Source organism: Homarus americanus, unplaced genomic scaffold (genome assembly GCF_018991925.1).
Source record: "Homarus americanus isolate GMGI-L3 unplaced genomic scaffold, GMGI_Hamer_2.0 scaffold33468, whole genome shotgun sequence".
Classification (NCBI taxonomy): Eukaryota; Metazoa; Arthropoda; class Malacostraca; order Decapoda; family Nephropidae; genus Homarus; species Homarus americanus.
Genome location: NW_024714177.1, coordinates 4,897,368 through 4,923,724, shown reverse-complemented (window position 1 = coordinate 4,923,724; position 26,357 = coordinate 4,897,368). Strand labels below are relative to the sequence as shown.

The window sequence follows — 26,357 nt, the reverse complement described above, 5'->3', positions numbered from 1 at the left end:
CTTATCACATTTTACATTATAAGTTCTATTTTAAAATTAATTGCTACATGATGGCTCGACAGGGCTACTTTTGCACTTGGACAACTGATCAATGAATAAACCAGGGCATATGGAGACGCATTATACATTAGTGATGTCGCAAAGCTTCAAAACTACAACCACAACCTCTGAGCAACAACATAAATTATCACAAAATGTACTCAAATGTATAAGTTAATTACAGGTACAAAATTAAATAAATATATTATACTGTACAATGAAATTGTAAGTAAACTCCATGTTTGACAGCAAGAGATAGAGAAAGGAAAAAAAAAAAATTTGTAAATGTCTAGAACAATATTACAGTCCTTATCTGGTATGGTGGCTGCAGTATCCAGTATAGTATACCTAATACAGGAGTACAGTACTGTACTGTACTGTACAGGCAAATCCAACCATCCAAGCCTGCCTTGACTTACCTTACTTGATCAAAATATATTCTTAAGATTTAGTCAGTTTAGTTATTATTGCTTTGTTTTGCAGTTTTAAATAAAAAAAAAAAATAATTTTAGAATATGTAAACCTGATGACAATTATACAAGAACTTAATGAGTAGCGCATTTCTTCAATTGATACACTTGTAGATAAAACACCAAATATACCGGGTAGATATCCCTCTTTTTATTTAATTTTGCAGTAATGTAATGCTATATGTAAATTTGGTACAAAAATATAAATTTATGAAAACAAATTCATAATAATGAATATGCTGCACGACCCACTTGAAACTGTTTCACACTTTGTTTATACAGAGATGACCAGACTTTACAAATGTACTATATTGTTTTATTTTATGATTGCATGAGTCACCAAAACCTCTGAATGACTTGACTATGAAAGTAAATATAAAGAAGATTGAGAGGCAAGGGGCTAAATGATGGCTTACAAATATTTATGGTACTTAATGCAGCTGCTAAATTTTGCTATTTTAATACAAACATGGATGAAAAACTCTATGTATATCATTATATTTATTTATTAGAAACAGACTGATATGAACCATAACAAGTACATGAACCATAAATAGTTGGATATCTCACCTGGGAGCAGGATGCAGACCACTGGTGAGCTCTTGGTAGTATTCCCAACATCAGACATTAAATATTACTTTTTTGTTCCTGTATACTGTACTGTATGCCATATGTATTGATCTTAAATTTAAAAAATATAAAGAATACAAATAATGGATGAGAATGTTTTAGTTAGTTTTATAATGTTTTGTGACCATGTTATTCTCTGTAGGAATGTACAGTATATTTCCATTTTAATAATATTTATCCAAGATAAAACAATCAAATAAATATAATTTTGGGGTGTGTAAAACATTTCTGGAGAACATATAATTTGTAAAGAGGGAAACCTGTATATAATGGGTTAAGATCAGTTGCAAAACTTTCAAAGACAATTATGAAAAATTTAATAATCAATATAATAAACTCCAGCAACTTTTCATCCATTTAACATACTATACGGTACTGTATATAAAACAAAAATCCTTTCCTATGATGATAAACTTTTTCTGGAAAGTAACTGGTCGGAAGCCAACTTAGCCTATAAAGATTGGGATCACTTTGGACTGGAGCCCCTTTCAACTGGGTCCCATTCTAATGGTGATGTTGGGGTAACATCTGACCTTACACCTCCATAATGACTCTATGCAAAAATATATGATATATTAAAATGAAGAATTACTTAAGTGTAGATCCTATAAAAAAATGAGTAAATAAAAATAGGTTCTTGTGCCTGGAAATGAGTGAAATTATTGATTAATACAGAAGAGGGATGCAGCTCTATAGTTGAGAAGCTGGTGTTTTTTGTAGGAGTGATTATGTATGACAAAAAATCTAGGCAAAGGGTTGTGGGATTATGATATGGTAGAGGAAAAATGTAAAGAAAGATGTGAAGGGCAGCTTGCTGAAGAAAATAGGAAACATAACTAACTCAAAATTTACTGTAAATCACTTTAACTGTTCATAAATCACTGAAACTGTTTATAAATCACTGAAACTGTTTATAAATCACTGAAAACTGACTATGAATCCCTCAAAACTTGCTATAAAAAATATGAGTAGCGAAGGGTTAGATAGTTTTGGTAATAGATACAAAGAGATGATGATGATGATGGTATCAAGAATATGGAATACTGTAAAGCAAAACTAACAGCCTGAGCAGGTGCAAATAGCTACTGTAGTTATAAAAAACACCTTCCACAAAAAATCACTAAAGTGTGTTTCACTAAACTTATAGATTCTATATGAATAGTATGTAGTCATTAAAATTGTACTGTACAGTACTGTAGTTGTATTTTTTAAATTGTTACAGACACAATTCCATTCTCTAGGGAGGAAAAATAGTTCTGTAATCATCAACATGACAAGTTTAGATAATAGATATAGAGTACAGTATAACAGTTGCAGGTGTAGGCCCTAACCCTAATGATCAAGGTCCATTTGACTTGTTGCTGGTTCAACTAGATCTCCTCGCATTTTGTATGATAAAAACCACATGACGAAAGTAACCCAAATTTATGGCATTTTCATTTACACATTGAAAGACAAACAAAATAACAATGCTCTCCAATCTGAAATAGATAATGACTTTTAACATTTCCTATTTAATATACTGTATACTGTCTATTACTGTTAATTTTTAGAGTACCGTAAATACTGTACAGTAGTTTAAACACTCAAAACTGAACTGCATACAATAAGAAAAATCTAATAAAAATACAATTTCCATTTCTACAAAAAATGACTAGCACACAGTATATCATTTCTTACAAAAAGTATTATCCTTTGACAATGCAAACATCATCTCCACATCAATTTACATGAAAGTAGGAGGCGAATCAACTCCAAGCAAGTTGAAACAAATTGTCATTACCAAGTGAACAGCTTTAAAGAGGTAGAGTCTTGCATACATGAGTGGCACCAAGTGTGGCAATGGTTCTGACACAAGGACATGATACCGACTGTAATAAGCACTGAACCGGTGAGCAAGGGAGTGAAGGAACCGAGTAACACTGGCAGTCTTGAGTTTCCTACAACCATTTACAATAGACAGAGCCACTTCTTCAACAATCTCTGGCCATCGTAGAATATACATCCAAACAAGAATCCATTCCTCCTGCAAGAAGTGCATCAGTTGTAAATATAGGTAATAAAGAATGATTAAATCTGTAAGCATCAGTTATTAATGATCTTTAAAATTCTTTACCTCTATCTTTCTCATTTCCCAATGTTCCCTCTGAGCTGTGTGCCTGCTTAGCCCCCAACATACTGTACAATCAAGTACTACGCACTTAATTTTTCCAGCCACACATATTGTCAGTGATGACGACATCTCTTTTTCATATTAAATAAACATCTTTCATATCTTGGGTAATTTAAAAGAAATATATATTACTTTGTGTTGTAAAAAATTAGAGGGAGCTTCCCCAAACAAGGTTAAAAAAAATCTGAGGCAGAAATATATGGGGGAGATTCTATAACTGGAGACAATAGATAGCAAACACCTCTACAAAAGGTCTTGAATAAATTGTTCTTCTTCCTCTAACATATATACCACCACATCAACTAACTGTACAGGAATGTATTGTTCACAGGTAAATGAAGAATTATTTACTGAATTAGTGAAACCTAAGAAAATATTCTTGTGAAGACTTACATCATGTCTAAGAAGAGAAAAGTCCACCTCATCTGTAGGAGGAAGTGGTGAGACAAATTCCTTCTTCACATACTCTTCAAATGACTCAAATATCATACTAAGACGGGCATAGTTGTACAGGATGAAGGCCCACTCTGTAAAGGAAAGAATATAGTTATCAGACAAAGGATGGACAATTTTGATATTTTTTTCCACCCATATTTAGTCCTCTGATATGTGAGAAAGCAAAACAATTCCACAAAGAAATAAACATAAGTGAACCATATTGTTTTGATTCCAGAAGGTTAGATAACTTCTGTTAATGATATGAGATGCGGTACCTGAAAGCTATCGAAGAAAAACTGAACAAATTTTAATACAGTACTGCATACAGTTCATTAGGAAGTGTTGAGAGAGCAATGAAGTCCATTCTGATAGCTGCAGAGAGAAGAACTAGCTCCTTGTTATTAGACTTCCCACCGAGAAGCTAAAGGAGGAGGCTAGTGGAGCAATGAGTTCCTGCTTTGGTACACACTCAGACTTCATGGTGTCTGAACTTAGAAAGATCATGCCAAAAATTACAATTGTAGGTATTCTTACTACATTTCTTGATAACGAAATAGTCTCGGGCATTGCCGAGAACAATAATAAAATTCTAGAACTGTTAAATAAAAGCTCCAAGTAATCCCTTGTTTTCACAAAGATAAATGGAGATAGTAAACTTGCAGTCATGAAAATTTCACCTGAAGTACAAAATTCCTTGGAGAAGTTTCAGGGAAATGTTTATGTTGGACTTAACAGATGCAAAGATATGACAGGTTTTGGGTCACTCATTGTACCAGTCAAAAATTTCGATCCCTTGCTTCAAGTTGTCCTGGGAAGCCTGGTTTTCCAGTTTGTGCCTTCTGTGCAGATAGTCATAAGTCTATGACATGCTCAAATAAGACCTCATCCTGCTGTGCAAATTATTCCACTCTTGCAGAACCACCTAGGTCAGTCAGTCATTTTGCATCAAGTAAAGATTACCCTACGATGATTTCCCAATGTAAAAAAAAGTAATTGAAAACACTGACTTTACTTGTTCAAAAAACATGTAGTGCCCCCCTTGAACTTATTAAAAGTAGGTCTGCTAAATATTCATGCAATCCAAAACAAAATGTGTCACATTAATGAGCTTCTGAGGGAGTTTAGCTTGGATATCCTTTGTTTAACTATAACATGGTTGTATGAATCAGAAGAACATTATTCATAGTGCTCTTCCCAAGACACAATCTCTTGTCCATGCTCCCAGACCTACTGTGGCCTTGCTCAACATAAAACTGATTAGCAGTGACTGTTTTTTCTTCCTTTGAATTTATGGAACCATTAATAAATCTTCATCACCAAGTTATTGGAACTGCTGTTGTGTAAATCACCATGGATCAATTTGGCTTGTTTCTTGAGACTTTCTCGGGAAAGAACAGGCGACAGTTGATCTGTGGTGATTTTAATTATCGAGTTAATCTATTTCCTCTGAGTTCTTGGAAATTCTTGATCTAAACAATCTTGTCAATTGTGCTATGTCCAACACATCTTTCTGGACACATTCTAGACCTAGTTTTGCCTCCTGCCAACTGTGATTGTGTATTAGATGTTGCAGATGACCCGATTGATTCAGCAGTATCTGACCATGCTTTGTTTACTTTTGGTTTTAATGTCCCAAGACCCTCTTCTTACGATAAAACAATTACCTTCAGGAACTATAGAAACACTGACCTAACCATGAATGATCAGGAGGTCGATCATTCTTTGAACTGGGTCAACTCCTGTTTTGTTTTCTGATGAGATGGTTAAATTACATAATGATGTTTTCCAGTCCATGGTATGACTTGTCTATGAAGTTTTCTTCATAGGAATCATAGAAGTGCTGAACTAGAGTGGCATAGGTAGCGAACAGACCGTAAGAAATCAGAGTACAGTATGTGACTGTGTGTAGAGCTGTTGTTTGTTTAGTGAGGGCAAGCAAAGTTGAATGTTACAGAAGTCTAGACTCTTGTGGCAGTGATCAGAAAATATTGCATGCAGTTATAAATGGGCTGTTGGGCCGGAGGTCTGAAAATACTATGCTTCTTCCACTTCGCATGCTCATCTTGCCTCATATTTATTATTTATTTTTTTTTTTTTATGACAAAGATATCACATATAAGAAATGACCGAGATGGCGTTTCTTTAATTGATGAATTTTCAGTTGAATTTCAACCAAGTTATGCCATAAACCTCATTGTATCAAGGACTCGAAGAAGACTTTTTGTTGTCTTGATCCTGTAAATGTAGTTAAGGTACCATACCACTCGCTTATGAACATGCTGCAGACTTTATTTGTAGAATCATATACAGGTACAAATGTTTTGCAGAGGGCAATTTTGTGCGATCTGAGAAACAGGCTTTATTGCATCCACTTTTGAAGAAACCTGCTCTTGATACTGAAAATATGTCAAATTATCGTCCAGTCTCCAATCTCTCATTCTTATCAAAGATCATAGAGCGTGCTATGCTGGAGGAACTACTTCCTCTGTTAGAGAGAAACTGCCCTAAGTAAAATTCATATTGAATTGGTAAGAAACACTTGTACAGGCAGTCCCCGACTTATGGCGGGGTTAGAATCTCAAATCCGATCGTAGTTGAATTGGTCAATTAAAATGTAATACATAGAAAATCTAAATGGGTGGTTCTTTTTTCTTTTCTCGCAATTGTCAAAAATCTCCTCACTTTAAGTTTGTTGCCATTTTAGTGGAATTATAAACAAAATTTTATTATATATTAATCACCAACGTCAGACTAATGAATTTGGTAAAATTTTTGGTACAACTGAGGTAGTCAGCATCCTCGCAGTCGAAGTTTTAGTGGTTAAGTTTATAGCTGTATATATACATTTTTTAAATTTATATCATAAGTATACTATATACATAGATTATAGTGGAATTGAAAAACATAAATATAATGGGGAAGCAGTACAACATGGGTTGTACAGTATTAAGGTTGATCAAGAGGACAGAGCTGTCAGGATTATGTCTTGTTGGCAAATACTGTATATTTATTGCAATGGTAATTTCTTATCTATTAACATGATAATTTCTGATAAATGGTTTTGATGGTACAATAAAAGCAGGTTTGTAAGGTAGGTATTACAAGAAATATTAATATTTAGACAATAGGTATTTTTTAAGAGATGATTTAAAGGAAGGGAGCGTAGTCTTTACTCGGATGGGTGGGAGTAAGTTGTTCCACACCTTCACACCGTGATATTTTATGGAGGTCTGGGACTGAGAGGAGAGCAGGGGGTTGGTCTTAGTAGCTCTGGGTGCCTTAAGTTGTATCTCTGATTATTCTGGAACTGGAAATAATTATTGTCAAGCAAGTGATTGATAGATTTGTAAACAGAGAGGGCACAGCAGTAGGTTTTAATATATAAAATCTAAACATTTTCAATTAGCAAATTTTTTGTTTGGGTGATCTGTTTTTTTTTCAAGTAGGTCATTGCAAGATGTTTCTATGCCAGACTCGCGGAGGTGTTATCTGAACGGAAGCAGCAGCCCAGAAGTTATGTTACAGCCTGGTTGAGAAGTTGACTGTCCTTCTCTCTGCTTAGGTCTGCATTGCTCTGCCTCAGGGGAATGAGATTTTCAGCCCCAAAGCCGACAACGGTCGCAGACATTGACTATGAGGCAACAGTCACTGAATGCTGCATAATACTGTAGATTTTCAGCCTTCTGGCTGCCAAGCTCTTTCAATAAACCGTTAATTATTATTATTATTATTATTAGATCTGCGGCTCAACTAACTCAACCCAGCTAGGGTAGCTACTTTTGTACAGTAATAGGATATTTAATTTTAAGGTAATAAAATGGCAGCGAAGATGTGGTTATTGGGGGAGGCTGGAGGCCACGTGAAAAAAAAAGGATTTATCGATTTTATTTATGTATTTTTTTTTTCTATGGGTTATAGCCCACCTGGGCACAGGTCATCGACCCACAACAGGGCTTGGGGAGCGAAAAAATAAGAGTAAAAAGAAATTAAAAACAGAAGAGAAATAGATTGTATTAATCTACTGTACACCACAAAGATGACGGAAAACCAGCTTTTGTAAGTGAGACAGATTGTAACAGTATGGAAACACAGAAGAAGGCAAAGCATTCCAGAGTTTGGCTGTGTGAGGAAAGAAGGATGTACTATAACAGTTCATTTTAATGTGACCGACATCCACAGAGAAACGGTGGGCACTGCTGGCAAGATGAGTGTTACGACCCCACGGGCTTCCCGGGGGTACACAGGATGCCAAATCCACTGAACATTGCCCGTTAAAGTACCTGTAAATGAGAGAGTGAAGCAACATTGTGATGAAAAGAAAGAGAAGAGAGATTATCAACTAAAAGAGGAGAGTAATTAAGACGAAATGCCTTTGATTCCACCCAATCTAACAGTTGGACAGAAGAAGAGCCACCCCAGATATGAGAGCAGTACTCCAAGTTAGGACAAATGAATCCTTTATAAACTTGAAGCAACTGCTCAGGAGTGAAGTAGCTATGGCCTCTGTACAGCATTCCCAGCTTCAGGGAAGCAGCTTTAGTAATGTTGTGGATGTTTGGCTTCCATTTGACAGAGGCTATATACTCTGTATATGAAAGGCAAATAATGACTTACTTTCCATAGCATTTACTAATTTACTCAGTAAAGTAAATACAGTACTGTACTGTAATGGGATTTTGAAGGGGGGCTTGCATATAAATATTACATTTACTCCATGCAATTGGAAACATACAGTACGAGTGTGTAATATCATAAAATATCTCTGTGGCTGTTGGTCACACTACAATAACCTGTTATAGGACATCCTTCTTTTCTCACATAGTCAAGTTATGGAATGCTCTGCATTCTTCTGTGTTTCCATACTCATACAATGTCTCACTTTAAAAAGCTGGTTTTGTGGCATTTTCGTGGTGTAGATTAATATACCCCTGTAGTCTTTTTATTTTTTATTTTTAATTACTTTTTACTCTAATTTTTTCACCCTTAGACCCTGTTGTGGGTCGATGACCTGTGCCCGGGTGGGCTATTCCCTGTGTATATAAAAAAAAATAAAAAATAATAAAAAATAAAAATAAATAAAAAGTTTCACATACACCAAACACAAGTAAAGTATATTTCATTGATAGCTATCATCGGGTTAAATTTTGTGATGACCAAAACTACAAGTAATACTTTATGGGATAAACTACAGTTTCTTTTACTTAAATAATTCTGGAAGTGGAATCTATTTGAAGACATGATAGCAAAAATAAGTAAACAAATACAGAAGCAAGAGTCATCACTTATAACCCTCACCTAGCTGCTCAGACACACAGTATGTACATACCTTTAGTATTTTGTGTATGACCATCTACTTCAATTTTGACAAAGTTTGTGTGGTTGACAGAGAGTAGTTGTAGGGTCATGCATCGCCATGCCTGTTCCTCCAAGAATTTGCTCCACTCAGGGGTGCTCACATCACCATGTTTGAGGGCAGCTGCTAGCCTCAATTCCTCCACTAAAATTCTGTAGAAAGGTGACTAAGTATAGCATATGAAAGAAATACAATTCAAGTAATAATAATATGACCAAGAGTGGATGCTATAATTCTTTCCTTGTATTTACTCATAACTTTCCTTAATCTGTTCTGAAAAAAAAAGTATTTCTACTCTACTTCTTTCAGTTAATATTTGTCCCCACTATATAAGTCTTTACCTACTATAATACAGGATGGCCAGACAGGTGATAATCCCATAATACTGTACTTAGTAAGTTAGTATTCAACAGCAAGATGGTTACTCCACTCCTTCACCAGTCTGCCAGTCTATTGAAAGGTTTTTCCATCAATGGTAAGCAGACATATTGGAACAGTATACAGTACTATATTATATAGCATTCATTTCATTGCCGAGTGTACAAAGATGGAATCCAATATCATATCTGGTTGTAAATTAAGTGTGGGATCATTTGTTTGAGAGCTGAATACTCCACCAGGGAACTATGGAGTCACATTATTACAAAATTTATGCGTTAAAAATTAAAACGGTACAGTGATAATGCTACTGCCCTTCAACCAAAGGAAGCAGGCTTGTGGCAATGGCCAGTCAGGTAGGATTGGTGCAGTTCTGCTGTCTATGGAGTATGCAAAGCCAGTGAATAGACTATAGTCCTTACCAAACGTTTACCAACAAATGCATTAATGTGGATTGGTCATAAAGTTTTCTGTCACTCAACAATAATATTCATAGCTGGTTACTGCACCAAAATATCACTTGAGCCATTGTCCAGATACACATGGCATCAATTAACAAGTAAGACAGATTAGCATACTGCAGGGTTGAAACAAGACGGCTTAGTGAAAGGTTCACGGAAAACAGCTTTGTGCAGATTTCAAAAAAGACTGCTTAAAGCAGGGTCTAAAGAAAACAGCTATGGGTTGGGTCTAAAGAATACAGCTTAATGCTGGGTCTAAAGATGACAGTTATGTATTGAGTCTAAAGAAGACAGCTTACTGCAGGGTTTAAAGGAGACAGCTTAGTGCTGGGTCTACAGAAGATTGGTTATGGTATAGTTAAAAGAAGACAGCTTAGTGTAGCTTAAAAAAGATAGCAAGGGCAGCTGAAATCAGTCATGAGAACAAATAAACCCCTATGCAATGATGCACAGCTAGTATAACTATACAATAATAATTATGTAGATGCACAAAAAATAAGGAACATACTTGCAATAATCAGATGCAGAACCATTCCAGCATTTTCCAGTCTTCTTATGAACCACTGGCTTGTATTGGTAGGTTCCAGGGATATTTTCTGTACCCGTTGACTCTTCCAAAATATTTAGGTGGATAATGGAAGTGGTGTCTTCATCCTCTGAGTAATCTCCTATGGATATAATTTCTTCAGAATCACTTACAGTATATTCTTTTGCTTCTTCATATGTATTCTTAATCAAATCCTGCTTCATTTCCAAGCAATTTTCGAGTTGATCTTCATGATGACTTGTGTTTAACTCACATGCTTCTATCTTTGTTTCATCTGCTAAATTTAAGTTCTCTGAATAACTACCACCATCACTACAGGTATTTGTGCTAATTTCTTCAGTAGTCTTATTCAGATTTGGGGTACTTGATTGGGACATATATTTAACTTCAGTGTTGAATTTGGCTGGAAACTTTTTATTAACTTCAGTATTTTCTGTCTTTGATCTCTTTGGTTGTGTTTTAGATGCCAAAAGATGTTTATTTTTTTTAAAAGATCTGACCGCTAAGTCTTCAAACAGCATTCTATGTTCACAAACCCATGATGACTCAATCTTCTTTAATTGTGGTTCTTTAGATTCCTTGGTGAGATTCTCTTGTGTAGAAGTAGTTTCTGCTGAGCTGAGCTGCTTCTCAAGCAATTTAATTTTCTGTGAATTCATATATTTCATAATGTTTTTTAAAGCTTTGTCTTCTTTATCCGACATTTTGTCTTCAGGCTTCTCAAGTAGGGTCCTTAATAAAGAAGTTTTAGCTGATTTCTTTTGCCTTGGCTTATTTTTCTTAATGACCATCCCATCTTTAGTGGGCTCTGAAGACCCTTGTCTGTACTTTACACCTTCTGGTTTTCTTGCTTTTCGCCTCAGGAATCTTAATTTTTCAACGAGTTCTTTAGACATACCTTTTTCTGGAGGAAAATTTTTGACAATTTTTCTTACATTGGTAACTTTCACTACACGTGAAATTTTACGGTTTCTCTTCTTTTGTTTTCGTGGCTTATGTTTTGTGTTCTCATCAACTAGTAGATCTCCCAACAGTGACATGTAAGACTCGTGATGCAGTATCCTGTCATACAATGCTTCTCTTTCCCTGTGATCTATTTTGTCTTTATCTTTTAGTATCACCTCACCACCACTAAATGTTATCATATTCAATATATGTGAGAGAAGTTTTACTGCACGCATCTTGTCCAAGAGCTCCTTTTCTTCATTATCCATCTTGATATCATTGGGGATTGTGAAAACAGTCTGTAATAAATAAACAAGTAAATAATCAACTTAATATAGTGTTATCTTTAAATTTTTACATGCCATTTCTGGTCAGAATCAGGAGCAACGGACCCTCTCTTATTTACAATACTTTTTCGTTAATGCAGTATTGCACTCAGGCATTTTTGCATATAGAAAAAAGTAATTACTACTGACCTCAGAATATCTCCTATTATGAAGTGCATATGGCTTCAAAATGTCCATGATATTGGCAAGCTTTCAAAACATTTCGACAGAAAGCCCACACAGGTAGACAGTTTCATTCACTTTTTATCAAATCACCTGGAGTCTACCAAAATGTCAGTTTTCTCTGCTATGTTCTTAAGATGTCTGCGTATTTGTGACTCTGAATTTATTGACGATGAATTGAAACACATTCGTTCCATTGCACAGAAACTCGGGTACCCTTCTGTGTTTGTTGGTTGTTGTTTTAAAAAGGCTAAAAAATCCTTTCATTCCTCTCAAACCAGGCAAATTCCTACACTTAAGAATATTTTGACTCTGCCCTATCATAATGAATTTGTCCCGTTAGTTCGGTCCCTCAAGCTTCTAAATATTAATGTTGTTTTCAAGTATGACTCAACCATTACCAATATGTTAATAAGAAATAGCCCAAGTTTGAATGTAAATGGAAGTGTTTATTGTAATTATGTAGGATAGACAGGAAAAACACTGCAGCTCAGAATCAAACAACATAAGTATAATATCAGAACAGCATCTGAAAGCAGTGCCTTGTTCGTTCATGTTAGGAATAATAATCATCCCATTGCTTGGGAAAAAAGCTTAGAAATATTTAAATCATCTTGTGTCACAGAAAGACTTCTGGTTGAAGCTAGTTTGATTAGGGAATTAAAATCAATAAACCTTAGTGATGGTCAGTTCAAAACTGATAATATGTTACATAAATTTATTTGTCAGTGGCCCAAGGTTAAAAATGCTTTGAAAACCTTTGATCTAGATGTATGATAGTTATTTAGTGGGTCCCTTATTTTTGACCTGACCTGACTAGTCACGTCACCCCCCTTCTCTTAAGCTCCTCTACGGGTGTGTTGGTGTGGGGATTAGTGGATGACATCATTATGACCTAACCTCATGTTTTTAAGGTCACCCTGTATATTTAAGCCTCTCTCTCTCCATGTAATCCAGTTGCCTCTGAAGATGTCTTGAATAAAGACGAAAGCTAAGGTGCTCCGTTGTTTCCCTTTTCCCGTGTGATTTTATCTATATATATATATATATATTGTATATATATATTGTATATATATATATATATATATATATATATATATATATATATATATATATATATATATATATATATATATATATATATATATATATATATATATATATATATATATATATATATATATATATATATATATATATATATATATATATATATATATATACATATACTGTATATATACACACTGAAGAGAAACCATTACCTTTTCTAGCAATGTAGTAGCTCCATAATTCAACCCAACAGCTGCCAGTTTGTTGATAACTTGTGATATTATTTTCTCTCTGTCCAAATTGATACACAACAGATCCTGTGTCATCCATACTTTTTCTATTAAGGCATTGCATGAAGACAGAGCTGATGTTATTAACTGTAAGAGAAAAATAATTATGGAGTGTTGGATTATTGTCCCAGTGCACAATATACGTACAGTAGTTAAACACTCTAGGACCCAGCATCACAGTAGCAGACCCTCTTATGCACACACATTTCAGACTCCCTGGTAATAAATAAATATATATATATATATATATATATATATATATATATATATATATATATATATATATATATATATATATATATATATATATATATATATATAAACAGCTAACCCTGATCTTACGACTGCTTCGACTTACATGACCGCCGCAGTTGTGACCATTTTTTTTTTTTTTTCCAAATGACACACGTACTCTTATACCGAAGCCGTTTCCAGTTAATGTAGTCTCCATGTATAATTAGAAAATTATGGGGCCCCATGTGCATTCAGCTGACTACATTAAAGGTAAGTGCTCAGTCACACTGTATCCATTCCTCATTATTTATTACTTTTACTGTACTGTATTTATTGTAGATTTTTTATTTAATTTTTTTTTTTTAAATCTGTGTCGGACTTAAGACCTGATTTAGTCCCTAACCCTGTCGTAAAGTCGGGGTCTAGCTATATATATATATATATATATATATATATATATATATATATATATATATATATATATATATATATATATATATATATATATATATATATATATATATATATATATATATATATATGATATTTTTTCTGAAGCTAAAAATTGGATTAAGCTTATTGTAGTGGATCTCTCCCTACAACTGCGTATCTGCATTCCAATGCGACAGTATCCTAGCAACCAGCGAGCTGTTCAGGGGGTCACCAGCTGCTACAGTATCCTAGACAACACGGGGGATCGCCACTACGTCTTCCTAGCAACGGAGGTCAGGAAACCGGCGAGTTCTCACGGTTTACTTCCGCTGCCGGTATATAAGCTCTGTCTCTCCATTGAGATTCATTCTGGCCTCACGCTCCTGAACACGCAACACCTCCTCCAAGAAAGTCCTCGCTGTCCAGCCCTCATTCAACCTGGAGGACAGCAACACGCAACATCTCTAACTAAGCTCCTGCACAGATACTTCCTCAAGCACGCTACTCACTGAACGTGTCTTCTGAGCAAGCCTCTCACCACACGGCATCTCCAGCACCAGACTGTCTTTCATGTAATATATTTTATATAAGAAAACCACTACCTAGAGTTTCCATCCATCCATCCTGAGTGCTAGACGACATAATATCACATAACCCTACATTATAACTGTAAATTTCATAATACACAATAGAAGCAAAATTATTATTACTGTATCTGAATTATGTTCATTAACAAACTCATCTGACCTCTTGGGAAAACTAGTACCTGTATATTGCAATGACTAAGATTAATGAAAATCAAAAACCCCTCCGGAAGAGTCATCACATTCAAGTAAGGGGTATGATAGGACACTTACAATCATAACAATTATCAATGGAAAAATATCTGATTATCTGCAACATTTTTAAACAACAACTAAAGTGCACTGAGGTAATGCAGTGGGGGGCAACCTTCATTGTGGGAGGAACTTTTACATTAAGAGGAGAATGGGAAGGTATAGAGAACAAAAAAGCAAAAAGATAAATGTGATGACAGGGAATAATAAATATTCTTCTGTCATGGCCTTCTCCTTAGACTCCAGAGCAGCGATTTTCAACCATCGTGCCGTGCACATTAGTGTGCCGAGAAGCATCTGTAGGTGTGCCGGGAGTTTAAATAGCATTTGGATAGCATTTTAAAAATAGCATTTGGATACGTTTTGACATTACTGGTACTTTTATGGAGCGCATAAAGAACCCTTGCATTGTTTTCACACACTGTTTCCTACAGAGAGGCCCTCATTTCAAAATCAGTAGTACCTGAGCTCCAGAAAGTATTAGATGAGACGATCAAAATAGTTAACTATATCAAAAGTAGGCCATTAAAATCAAGGTTGTTTTCAACACTGTTTCTGCTATGGAATCTGCTTCACACACAACTTCTACTACACACAGAAGTGAGGTGGTTGTCTCGAGGCAGCTGCTTTCAAGGGTTTTATGAACTAAGGGAGGAGCTTTTATATTTTGACATCAGAAGAATCTGAGCTGGCTGACCTGCTTAGTAATGAAACCTGGTGCAATGAAGTTGCATTCCTGGCTGATATATTCCAAGCCAAGAACACTCTTAATAAGAATATGCAGGGAAAGAATGAAAATATTCTGACTTGTACTGACAAAGTTAGCTCTTTTAAGGAAAAACTAACACTGTGAGGAGCCAGAATAAAAAAAGGGAACAAAGTTGAAATGTTTGAACTGAAAAAAAAGGTTGCAGACTGGACAAAAATCTTGTCAGATTAATTCTACAAAGTTTGTCGCTACTGAGTAAAAACATTGAAAAGCATTTCCCATCACTTAATGTATCTTCCTTGGACTGGGTGAGAGATCCGTTTGTGGTAAGTGCGTGCGAGTCAGCAGGATTAACTGTTGCAGAGGATGAGCTGACGGAAATCAGAAACGACAGAGGACTGGAACTGAAGCACCTATCAACAGATATGACTTCATTCTGGTTGTCCCTTCGAGAGGAATACCCCATCATTACAAAGAAGGCAATTGAAGCACTTCTTCCTTTCTCAACATTGTATCTGTGTGAAGCTGGCTTCTCTGCTATGAACACAATGAAAAGCAAGAACAGGTCATGGCTTCAAACACTGGAGGAGGACTTGGGGGCATGCCTGTCAACCATTCGACCTCGGACAAGGAACATCATGAGACAACACTAAGTACGTACAGGTTTCTCACTGATATTTTTATGTAAGCAAAGGCCTTTTATTTTTACTCATGTTTGTATTTGAATACAATCAAATATGAACAAAACTTTCAAATTATTTTGAAAACCATGATCAACAATATACTTTTGGCAATAAAATTAATAAATTATGAGATTTTAAATTATGAACACATTCTTATCATTCATTTTCTTTTAAATGATCAAATCTATCCTTAAATACTGATGGTGTGCCTCGACCATTTTAGTGCCTGGCTCACTGTGCCGTGAGATGAAAAAGGTTGAAAATCACTGCTCTAGAGTAAAGATCTGCAGGAGAAACAAAATTAAGTACAGTAGGCTCTCATCAATAACGTCTAATAGGTGCCTGAAAAACACCGTTATTAGCGAAAACGTTATTTCTGTGACATTAAAATACATGTAAAAAGGGTTTATTGGTGCCGCCGCGCCAAGAATTTCACCCATTTTTTCCCCTTAGAAACCCCCTAACACTTTTTGTTAGCTGAAATAAAAAGAATTGTTATTCAATAATCAAAATAAAGAGTTTGAGTAATATAACACTTAGCTTGGGGGAGTTTTTGAGGTGCTTGGTGTGATGGTTATTCCATATCTGAGGGCCATTAACACTTGCACTGTCTTTCATTCTACAGGCTAACCATTTCACAGGAAAATGCTGTTATCACTAACAACCTGCTTCTATCGCCTTTATCATTCATAGCTCGCCTCGTATTTCCATCACAACCGAAATATTTTTAGCCAGCGCAATACTCTTCTTGGTCTCCTCTAAGTTCCTATTAAAATTTCACACTGTAGACTCAGGACAGTTCAATTTCCTCACTTTAAAAGTTCCTGGGCATTCAGGTGGCAAATCACTCCCTCCACCATCTCCTCTAGCCCCCACAGGCAAAAATGCGGAAGCCATTATTGATCACCGACCCTAGCAACCACTGGTTATAGAGGCGAAAATCTCACACATGGGCGCAGCGCTGTATTCCACGTAGCGTGAGTGAGAGTGAGGCGGAGCGGACAACTACGTCATCAACATGGCGGCAAACAAACGCTATCTTTGATGCGCTCGGATGCTTCCCGCGAAATCTCCGTTATTCAAGAGAATCTAGACGTTATTATCGAAAATGGGTATCTATTGTAACTTACAGTTATTGTCGAAAACGTTATTGTGGAAGTCGTTATTGGCGAGAGCCGACTGTATTAAGCAATGTTCTATAACAGTCTTAAATACTGTCTTACCTTCAGATTCTCCTCTGTTGGAAAATTAAGGAAATGGCCTAAAGTGGAGGTGAAGGGAATCGTAGCCATCCATTTACGAGACTTGAGAGGTAAGACGATGTCTCCGGGTACAGCATATTCGTGATTCGCTGCAATACAAAATATGTACTAGCATTAATAATCAACTACTTCTTGAAATATGGAAATACAGTATAGTCAAGTATAGTTCACTTACAGGAAACGATTTACCGAGGGGCACATTTTCCGGAAAATTCCAGGAAAATTCCGGGGATGGGGGATTTTTTCCGGGTTTGAGAGATGAAAATCAGGTGCATTTTCTGGAACTTACAAGAAAATTTTTCTGTTACCCGGAAAATTCAGGGGACGAGGGATTTTTTTCCGGCTTTGAGAGAGGATATCACTGTACTGTGTATATGTATTTATTCTTTACCTACATATATTCCCAAAGGAGTTTACTTCCATATACTGTAGTATAGTCTGGATTTACACGGATTTCCTTTACGTGTTTGGTCATTTACGCGGCGCCTGGCCAGACCGGCAATTATTAGTTATGCGGTACATTCCAACATTTACGCGGGAAGCGGCGCTGGCAGGGTGCGCACTAGGTCGCCCAGTCAACAAAACATTACGAAGTTCTTCACCCGCCACCCACCACAGCCAGTCCATGTCAGTGATAGTGAGGTTATGGACTTCGAGGGGTTTGACAAAGAGGCCCTGCAAGCCTCTGTGGTGGATAGTGATACAATTGATACAAGTGTGTACAGGTGAGGGCCAATAATCTGCCCTCTGCCTTGGAACCAACCCCCCATCCCCATGTGCCCAGCCAATTCTTCTACTAACGTAAGTGTTAAAAACCTAATATTATTGATATTTCTCTTAAATATAAATTGTGTGTGCATACCATCATAAAATTAAGATGTTATTTTTACTACAACGTACGTATTGTGTCAGAAAAAGGGTAGTCTGGGGTCGGCCCAGTCTCTATTTCAATTAATCCCATATGTTCTGTTATTTCGTTTACGCGTTTCTCGTTTCACGCGGACTTCCACGGGTTCAGTTGACCGCGTAAATCCAGACTATACTGTATTACAATCAACTTCATCTTTGTAATCTTAATTTATATTGTGTTCTAGTCCAATAAATAACAAGTGCAATAAAGTAACTAGTCTATTCCGATCTTTTATTTCATTTACCCACTAACATTCTCGTCTGTGCACAAGTGATTTTTGCATTTGCCAGTAAGATATAGGGTTTCAATGTACAGTGTACATGAATAATGGTCAGTAATATAAAATTATGTGACTTCAATGAAAGATAAACTATTTATCATTGCAGTTTATACTATCTGACATATCTACTTATGATATTGCCCATTATTATGAACACAGAAAAAAAATTGAAGTTTTCCCCACAATATTGTAAATTTACCCTCTATATTTTAATTGTTAAATATGGATTCCTCACGTTTTTGTCACTAAAAAAAAGGTTAAAACATTAACGTAAGCATTTGAATTTTTTAGTGACTTTTGGCACTTATTGGGGATACTGCCGAAATTGGCCGACGCGGTGAAAGGGTCAAGACAAAAGAAGAAATAGAATGACAAAATGTAGTAAATGAAAGTAAAAATTACATCATCAGGTAAATAAAATACTATAAATTTCAAGTTTAACCCCGTTTGTATCAACAGGCATTCATAAGTCGGGGACCCCCGATAAACCAGTTAAAATTTTTCTCTCTCTACAGTAGACCCTTGCCATTCACGAGGGATAGGTTCCAAGAAATGGCGTGAATTGGCAAAACCATGAACAGCAACTTATACTGTACTACTTTAGTGCACTACTGTTTACCTATATTACCAAACAACTGACCAGCTGTGGCAGCACTCATCCCCTCTTTTAACTTATCTAATAATAAAACTTTCTTTGTCAGGGTATCACTGACTTCTGCCTTTTACATTTTACTCCACTAGCATCACTAGCACTGACACTAGGCAGTCTTTTAGGGTCCATTTCACGCAGAAACACTAAAGTTTTGAGAGTACAACATGAAAAGCTGCGTGGGGTAATTCCTTGTGCTGCGGGAAAAGGCTTATAATCTAGCCACCATAGCCACCATCTGCTTACTGCAAATCGTCGAAATCGCGATTCACAAACCCACGGATGACAGGGGTCTACTGTATTTTTTTAATTTTTTTGCAGCACCACAAGATGCCAAGGTGTTGACATAGGCATACCAGTGCTTCCACTATCAGGCCAGGTCAGTTTTTAAAGACAATTTAACTAAAAAGTATCAGTGATTTGAAGTTAGGACAAACTCAAACAGTGACCACACTAAAATATTTTGCTTGTGTATTCCAAAGATTTTATATATACAGCTCCTCCCCGACTTACGACCTACTCGACTTATGACCACCCGCACTTACGACCTGCCTCAGTCGTACCAAAATTTGGTCAAATTACGTATTTTCGAGTCCCAAAGTCAGTACACAGAAATTTTTTTCGTTTGTAATTCACTTTAAAATGGCTGGCAAGCTCAAAGGGGGTGTTTTGTGGTGCTGAGAAGAAAAAGAGACACCCATTTTAGATTTTCTATGTATTATTTAAGCATTTCCGACTTACGACCTGGATTTGGGTCCCTAACCCCCTCGTAAGCCGGGGAGGAGCTGTATTATTAACTATTATATATTACTTCATAATAATAGCCAAGAGTGATTACTTAGTATAGATATTGGCTTAGATTTTCATATTGTTACCAGCATTTCTCATGTTGTTCCACATGTCTCTCAGTATCCTCATGTTTGTTGTTTAAGCCACACAAGACATTTTCTTCTCACATTGCTTCAGATTACTCTCTACTCTGAACTCCAAAATGACGGGTAAATTAACTGTTAGTGGAAGTGATAATGGTGAAAGCCTATGAAAGCTTGGAAGGCAATTAATTCATAAACTAAATTGGAAATCCTATGTAAATTTAATGAGGGAGTACAACACACTGATATCACTAAACATTTCTTTTAAGTAATAACTTATTGCTGTACTGCATGCATTTTACTTATTATTCTTATTACTGGTTAATAATCATTGTGTACACCACAAATGTTCTTTAAGAACATGACTTTTTAGTATATTTTGATGTTTTGGGGAAGTTGTTTTTTGCAGGAATGTACAGTATCTCAGCTTTTAAAATGAGAATCTGTTGGACAATGGGATCCAATTTAAAAGAAAATCAATTTACATTTTTGGGGGGGCAGAAGTTAAAGTACATACTGTATACAGGTAAACCTCGTGATACGATATCCCAGGATGCGATATTCCACTTCAACGATGGTTATAAATTAAGACCATCTCACAATATACTGTACAATACAATCAAAACAACTCAATTTAACAATATCCATCAAATGGCCATTAATCGGAAAAAATTTCTCTAACAAAAAAACTGTGTTGTATACTGTACAGTATATTGTTGGCTATACAGTAATACAGTAATGAACCTGATATGTAAAAAAAAAAAAAAATAGCATGTGGATACTAAAAAGTGTGAGCACTTTATAATATAATTATACAATACACTGGATACATGTACTGTACCTGTATATCTTACCTTTTCTAGCAACTTCAGTAAAAACGGTGATTTGATCTGGATTTGGACGAACACCGAGCAAACAAGCCAAGAATTCCTTCCCAAATACTGATAAATTCTCAGGTGTAATCATGACGAGGAATCCTGCAATCCAAAAAAGTTCACAAACAATGAAATTTATTGAAATTTTTTTCAAATACATCACCAATCCACAAGACCAAAATGCAGAGCAGTACAGTAGTACTTAAAAACAAGTACAGTATATTCTACAAAAAAGCTTCAACATTTATCTCATATAAAAAAAAATGGTGACCTCAAAGACCAATTAATCACACATTACAGGAAACATTTAGACTTCACTAGTACAGTAGATAGAGAATAAAAAACACTTCTGGAAAGCCATGTCTCGATGTTGGGTTGAGGAGCCGCTGTTTCCTTTATACAGAATGCCCTTACAATTCGCAGATTTTTAATTTGTGGTCTTTGATTATTCGCGGATGACACCCTGGATGTACTCAAGAATGTCTGTGGGTAAATTTAAAGTTGGCGCCATTTTTACGGCTGGGATGGGGAACCTGTGAGTTTTATGGCATCCCAGGCAGCTGGGCCATACTCGTTCACTTCGCCTCAGTCCGGGTTAAACATTTGTCCGTTTAACGCGTGTGCTACTCTGCTCTCATAACAACTGTGCTCCTTGTGCTTGTGATGGCTCCCTCAACCACCTTCATCCAGCCAAGGGAAGGTGCCCAAACAAATAAAGGTCATGCATTTCTCCCATACATATGCTTGGCTACACATGACAATGGGAGCAGATAAAGGAAGTGAGTGACTGCTAGTTACAGCACCATCTGCAGTTGTAACTCTCCTCACTCCCTGCCATATTTCACTAGATTTACTGTTATTATTAGTGTTTACTGATAGAATAGTGTTTAATAGTGATTAATCATGGCTTTGTAGCTATGTTAGTCTGTCATTGTAACCACCAGGATAATGGGACAAGCAGTGAGGTGTTATGTGTTTTTCAACTCGTATTTTCAGGTAGATATACGTAACTTTCTTCATTTATTTTTACTCAGTTACATGCACACAACCATCCAAAATACATATTATGAAGAAAAGGCATTTTAGATGCACAGAATAAATAGATAACGCTACAGCTATTCTGTTTGTGCAAATGCTTCTGTTGAGTTGTGCGCATGAGAACCTTGAGAAGGAAAAGCAAATCCCTTGATCAGGCGTTAGCATGTGAGGCGCCCGAATAGCTAGCAACCAATCAGCGATTTCTCCCACTGAAAATACGCGGATCATGGCTGCTTATGGAGAATATTTTGATTAATATTGAAGAGTTGGAGGCATGTAAGGCAGTAAGAAGTTGTGATATAATAATAAATATACAGAAGTATATTGGATAGGACCTAAAACAAAGCGTATGGTGTGAAAGAATTGAAAAGGATTGCGCCTAGTTGAAACCTGTTTTGGCTCCGCCCTTTTTAAGTGGGCGCTGTCCGATTTCATTCACTATTGGTGACTTTGGTGTAACAATATTGATAATTACTCAAATATGATCAAAACTTTAATATCATTACTCATAAGATACTTTAAATAAGGGTGAATAAGTTGATTACAGTTCTGTAAGTGCAAAAATTAAGACTTAAACGAACCTGAAATTCGTTATATTTAGTGGAAATATATGCCAACACCTAGCCACGAGAGAAGCTTAATGGTCCGTGGAGGAGCTGCTCTGATTGTTACATGTGGTTTCAGAATCTGGGAGAAATTACCTGAACAGCGGGCCCGATTTTTTGTGTTATTCTTATTTATTGTTGACTGATTGACTTTTTTCCTTTTTTGTCTTTCTTTTCATAATTTTCTATATATTTTCTTCACTATTTCTTTCCATTTTGTGTCCAAATAACAGATCTCCTAATTTTATTATTTTCTGAAGACTGTGTTGTACAATAGTTATTCCCAAGACGCGGTACAATATCGCATTTTTTAATGACAATCCGGGAATAGTTAATGTGTTAGCTATTCCGTGCATCTAAAAAGCCTTAAGTCTCCTCTTGCTATAGCCAATAAGGTACTTCACACCACCCCCGCACATGCGCTGTAGACGCTTAAAAAGACAACACGAAGTAAGGAGCGCTGGGTGAGGAGGGAAGGGTCAAAACTTCTCCACCAGATGTCAACAATAAATGGTGACACTTGTGACTGACCAAATATAATAATATTGGAAAATGAATAACTTGGTTATCCTTATTTTCTGGCAGAGATATCATAGAAGAAAAATGTCTTAGAAATGTCTATACATTTACTTTTATCCTCTTTATCACTGATTGGCTCGTTAGCCACTTGGGCGATCAGTCACATCTCTGTTACTTTTCTTTTTCTTTTATCCTCTTCACCAAATGATCAGCTCGTTAGCCACTTGGGAGATCGGTCACGTCTCTATCACGCACTGTTGGCAAGTACTGAGCATGCACCGGCTCCTGAATGTACCTGAACCCGCTCCTGTGTTGGTCAAGTCTTGTCTTGAAAGAGCTCACACTCGGTGCCGTCACAACACTTTCTGGTAGATTGTTCCAAGAGTTCACAGCCCTCTCTCCGAAAAAGTTTGCCCTCACAGTTTTCTGGACTTGTGGCTTCTTCAATCTTGAGCTGTGACCCCTTGTGGGGCGAGTGTTCGCCAGCTCCAAGTAAGAACACTCGACTGAGTAGTGCCCCTTGAGATGCTTATACAAATCAATTAGGTTACCCCTTGCCCATCTGTAGTATAAGCTAGGCAAGTTAAGGCGCTCCAATCTCTCAGGGTAGCTGAGGTGCTGAAGTGCAGGCACCAGTCTGGTGGCCCTCCTTTGAACATTTTCAATCGACTGACAGTCCCTAGCATATCTCGGGGACCAGACGGGGTGACAGTACTCCAGATGGGGAAGCACTTCACTCCTGAAGATCGTTACGAGGGACGGACCGTCTAGATAACTGAACGACCTTTTCATAAGACCCAATAATTTATTTGCCTGATTTACCTTTTTCTGACAAAGGCCCAAAAACTTCACCTCATTGTCAACATACACACCTAGGTTCTTCTCACATTCAGTCTCAAATAGTGCAGTTTCTTCATCCCGCTGGGACATATGATTATCCTCCTTACCGTTGGTAAGCCCCAGGTGCATTCTCTTACTCTTCGTGACATTAAATCTCAGCAGCCATTTCTTCGACCATTCCTGGAGTCTACAGACGTCCTTCTGCAGCTCTTCACAGTCTGCTTGGTTCTTGATTTCCTGAAATAACTTGGCGTCATCGGCAAACATTTGTATGGAGGAGTGTACAACGTCAGGCATGTCATTTATGAAACAAACAAACAACAGCGGGCCCAATACACTGCCTTGTGATACCCTGCTTGTGACAGGTACGGATGATGATTTCGTGCCATTAATCACCACACACTGCTTGCGGTCATGTAGAAAGTCTTCTATCCACACTAAGACATTTCCCTGAATTCCGTACCCTTCCAGTTTGATTTTCAGCCTTTCGTGGGGTACACTGTCGAAAGCTTGGCAAAATCTCGGTAAATATTGTTGATATTACCACCCCGTTCCAGAATATGGGTCCAAATATTCAGTACCTTGAGTAATTGTATTAAGCAGGAGCGCCCCGGCATAAAACAGAGTTGGTAATCCTTTACAAGGTTGTTTTGTAGTAGATGTTTCATCGTGACATCTCTGATAATACTCTCAAGTACTCTACATATTATGCTGGTCAGGCTCACCGGTCTATAGTTGTTTGTGGAGTGACGATCACCCTTCTTGAAGATAGGAGTCGCATTATGAAAAACATATTAATAACAGCGAGAGAGAGACTGGTGCTTTACTATACTCACTGTTTTTTCATTGAAAAATAATTTAAAAACACTGCAATTTCACTATGTTTTATAGTGGCCACTGTCGTATTTATGGAAAATGTGTTAAAAGGTGGTTATTTCTAAATTAAACCTAACCCAACCTTAGTTGATAAGAAAAACCAAGTGGCAGAAGCAGTTAGAAGACCTCACCAACCTAACCAAAGAAACCTACCAAACCTGAACTAACTTCCTAGCTGTCAAGCTCAACCCTCTGGACCCCCAGCTTATTAAACTGAAAGAACTTACTGGGTACTACACTATATGGCGCAAGTTTACGGGTTTTGGGGGGGATTTTAGAGTAGCCGTCCGATCCGTGTGGCTCATAAACTTACACTGCCAACTGGCTACTATCATAAATTGATCCAAAAACAGCCTAAAATGTGCTTTTCATTGAATTCCTTTAGTTAAGCAAGGTACTGTACTTTGTTAATTTAAAGTCCTTAAACCTACGACCATTCTGTCTGTTTATACAAGCTGACAACACATAACACCTACTGAAACACATATCACGAATTTGTGTTAGAAACTTTGGTGTCATTCCATCTGCCACCATTACGCTATAGTTATTACTAAATATAATACAAATATAATACTAACTTAACAACAGTCTTGACAGAAGGGCATCTCTCTAAGAGTCTCCGGGACACATTATTACCAACATCTTGATATCAAATAAAACAATTATAAACCATTGATTCTACACAAGTTACTTAATTTCTAATTATAATAGTAAATTATGACTTGTTTATCTAGTAAAAAATATAAGGGGACAATTATATAAGAATCATTTAGTATGATGCATGTGAGAATGAAATGAATTGAATAACAAAATTTTTTTCTCATTGGTAAAACTGTTGAGGAAGGAGACGTCCCTCACAAAGTACAGGAAACGTGTGTTGATATATAGAGAACTGGATTAACTATCAATTAATAACATTGTAAGTGTCTAAAAGGATAAATTAAAGTTAATAAAGGTATATGCCATTGATGAAGTTAAATTTTCGGCTGAACTCTAGATCCGAGAGGTATGGATGGAGCGTTATTTACCGCCATATAAGCATTTCTATAGGCATTGCAGGTGTAAATGTAATATTAATACAAATCTTTATTAATACTATAATGTTGACTCTATAATTAATCTACCTAAATATTCTTAAAATATAAGATTAATAAGGAAAAATTGTCCCATCGTCATTATTTCCATCGCTTAACCACCAATATCCAAACCAGATTTTCTTTCTATTTCCACCACAACCAAGATTTTTTTTTTACAGTAAATTAAATATTTTAAACTTAATTTAAATTAAGGTAACTTAATAACAATTATTATAAAATTGTTGTTCTTAAGTTGACTTTGTTTTATTTTCAATTTTAGATTCACAGTAGTAATAAATGATTGGTTGGCGATGTTCATGGAATTATTAAAACAAGGTGTGTCTACAGATCCCCAAACTGTACTGTAGCTTAACTGTA

At 36.3% G+C, this 26,357-nt stretch overlaps 1 protein-coding gene across 2 annotated transcripts; it reads right to left on the bottom strand.

Annotated features, from left to right (window-relative positions):
- Positions 1–999: 999 nt before the first annotated feature.
- LOC121877368 lies at positions 1,000–25,543 on the bottom strand. Of its 2 annotated transcripts, XM_042383102.1 has the most exons (8): positions 25,482–25,543; positions 21,005–21,127; positions 17,401–17,528; positions 13,206–13,370; positions 10,451–11,733; positions 9,077–9,255; positions 3,706–3,839; positions 1,000–3,165 (listed from the first exon to the last, which is right to left on the bottom strand). In XM_042383102.1, exons 2-8 carry the CDS (start codon positions 21,114–21,116, stop codon positions 2,866–2,868), a joined length of 2,301 nt encoding a protein of 766 aa, XP_042239036.1. In that variant the 5' UTR covers positions 21,117–21,127; positions 25,482–25,543; the 3' UTR covers positions 1,000–2,865. The 2 variants fall into 2 exon arrangements, with proteins under 2 accessions (XP_042239036.1, XP_042239045.1); XM_042383111.1 differs by lacking the exons at positions 17,401–17,528; positions 25,482–25,543.
- Positions 25,544–26,357: the final 814 nt, after the last annotated feature.

Coding starts and splice junctions, on each gene's coding strand:
- LOC121877368 (XM_042383102.1), bottom strand. CDS start 21,116: ATGATTACACCTGAGAATTTATCAGTATTTGGGAAGGAATTCTTGGCT. Junction 17,529..21,004: donor TACTGAAGTTGCTAGAAAAG/GTAAGATATACA, acceptor TTTGTATTGCAG/CGAATCACGAATATGCTGTA. Junction 3,166..3,705: donor TTTCTCTTCTTAGACATGAT/GTAAGTCTTCAC, acceptor CACTTCTTGCAG/GAGGAATGGATTCTTGTTTG.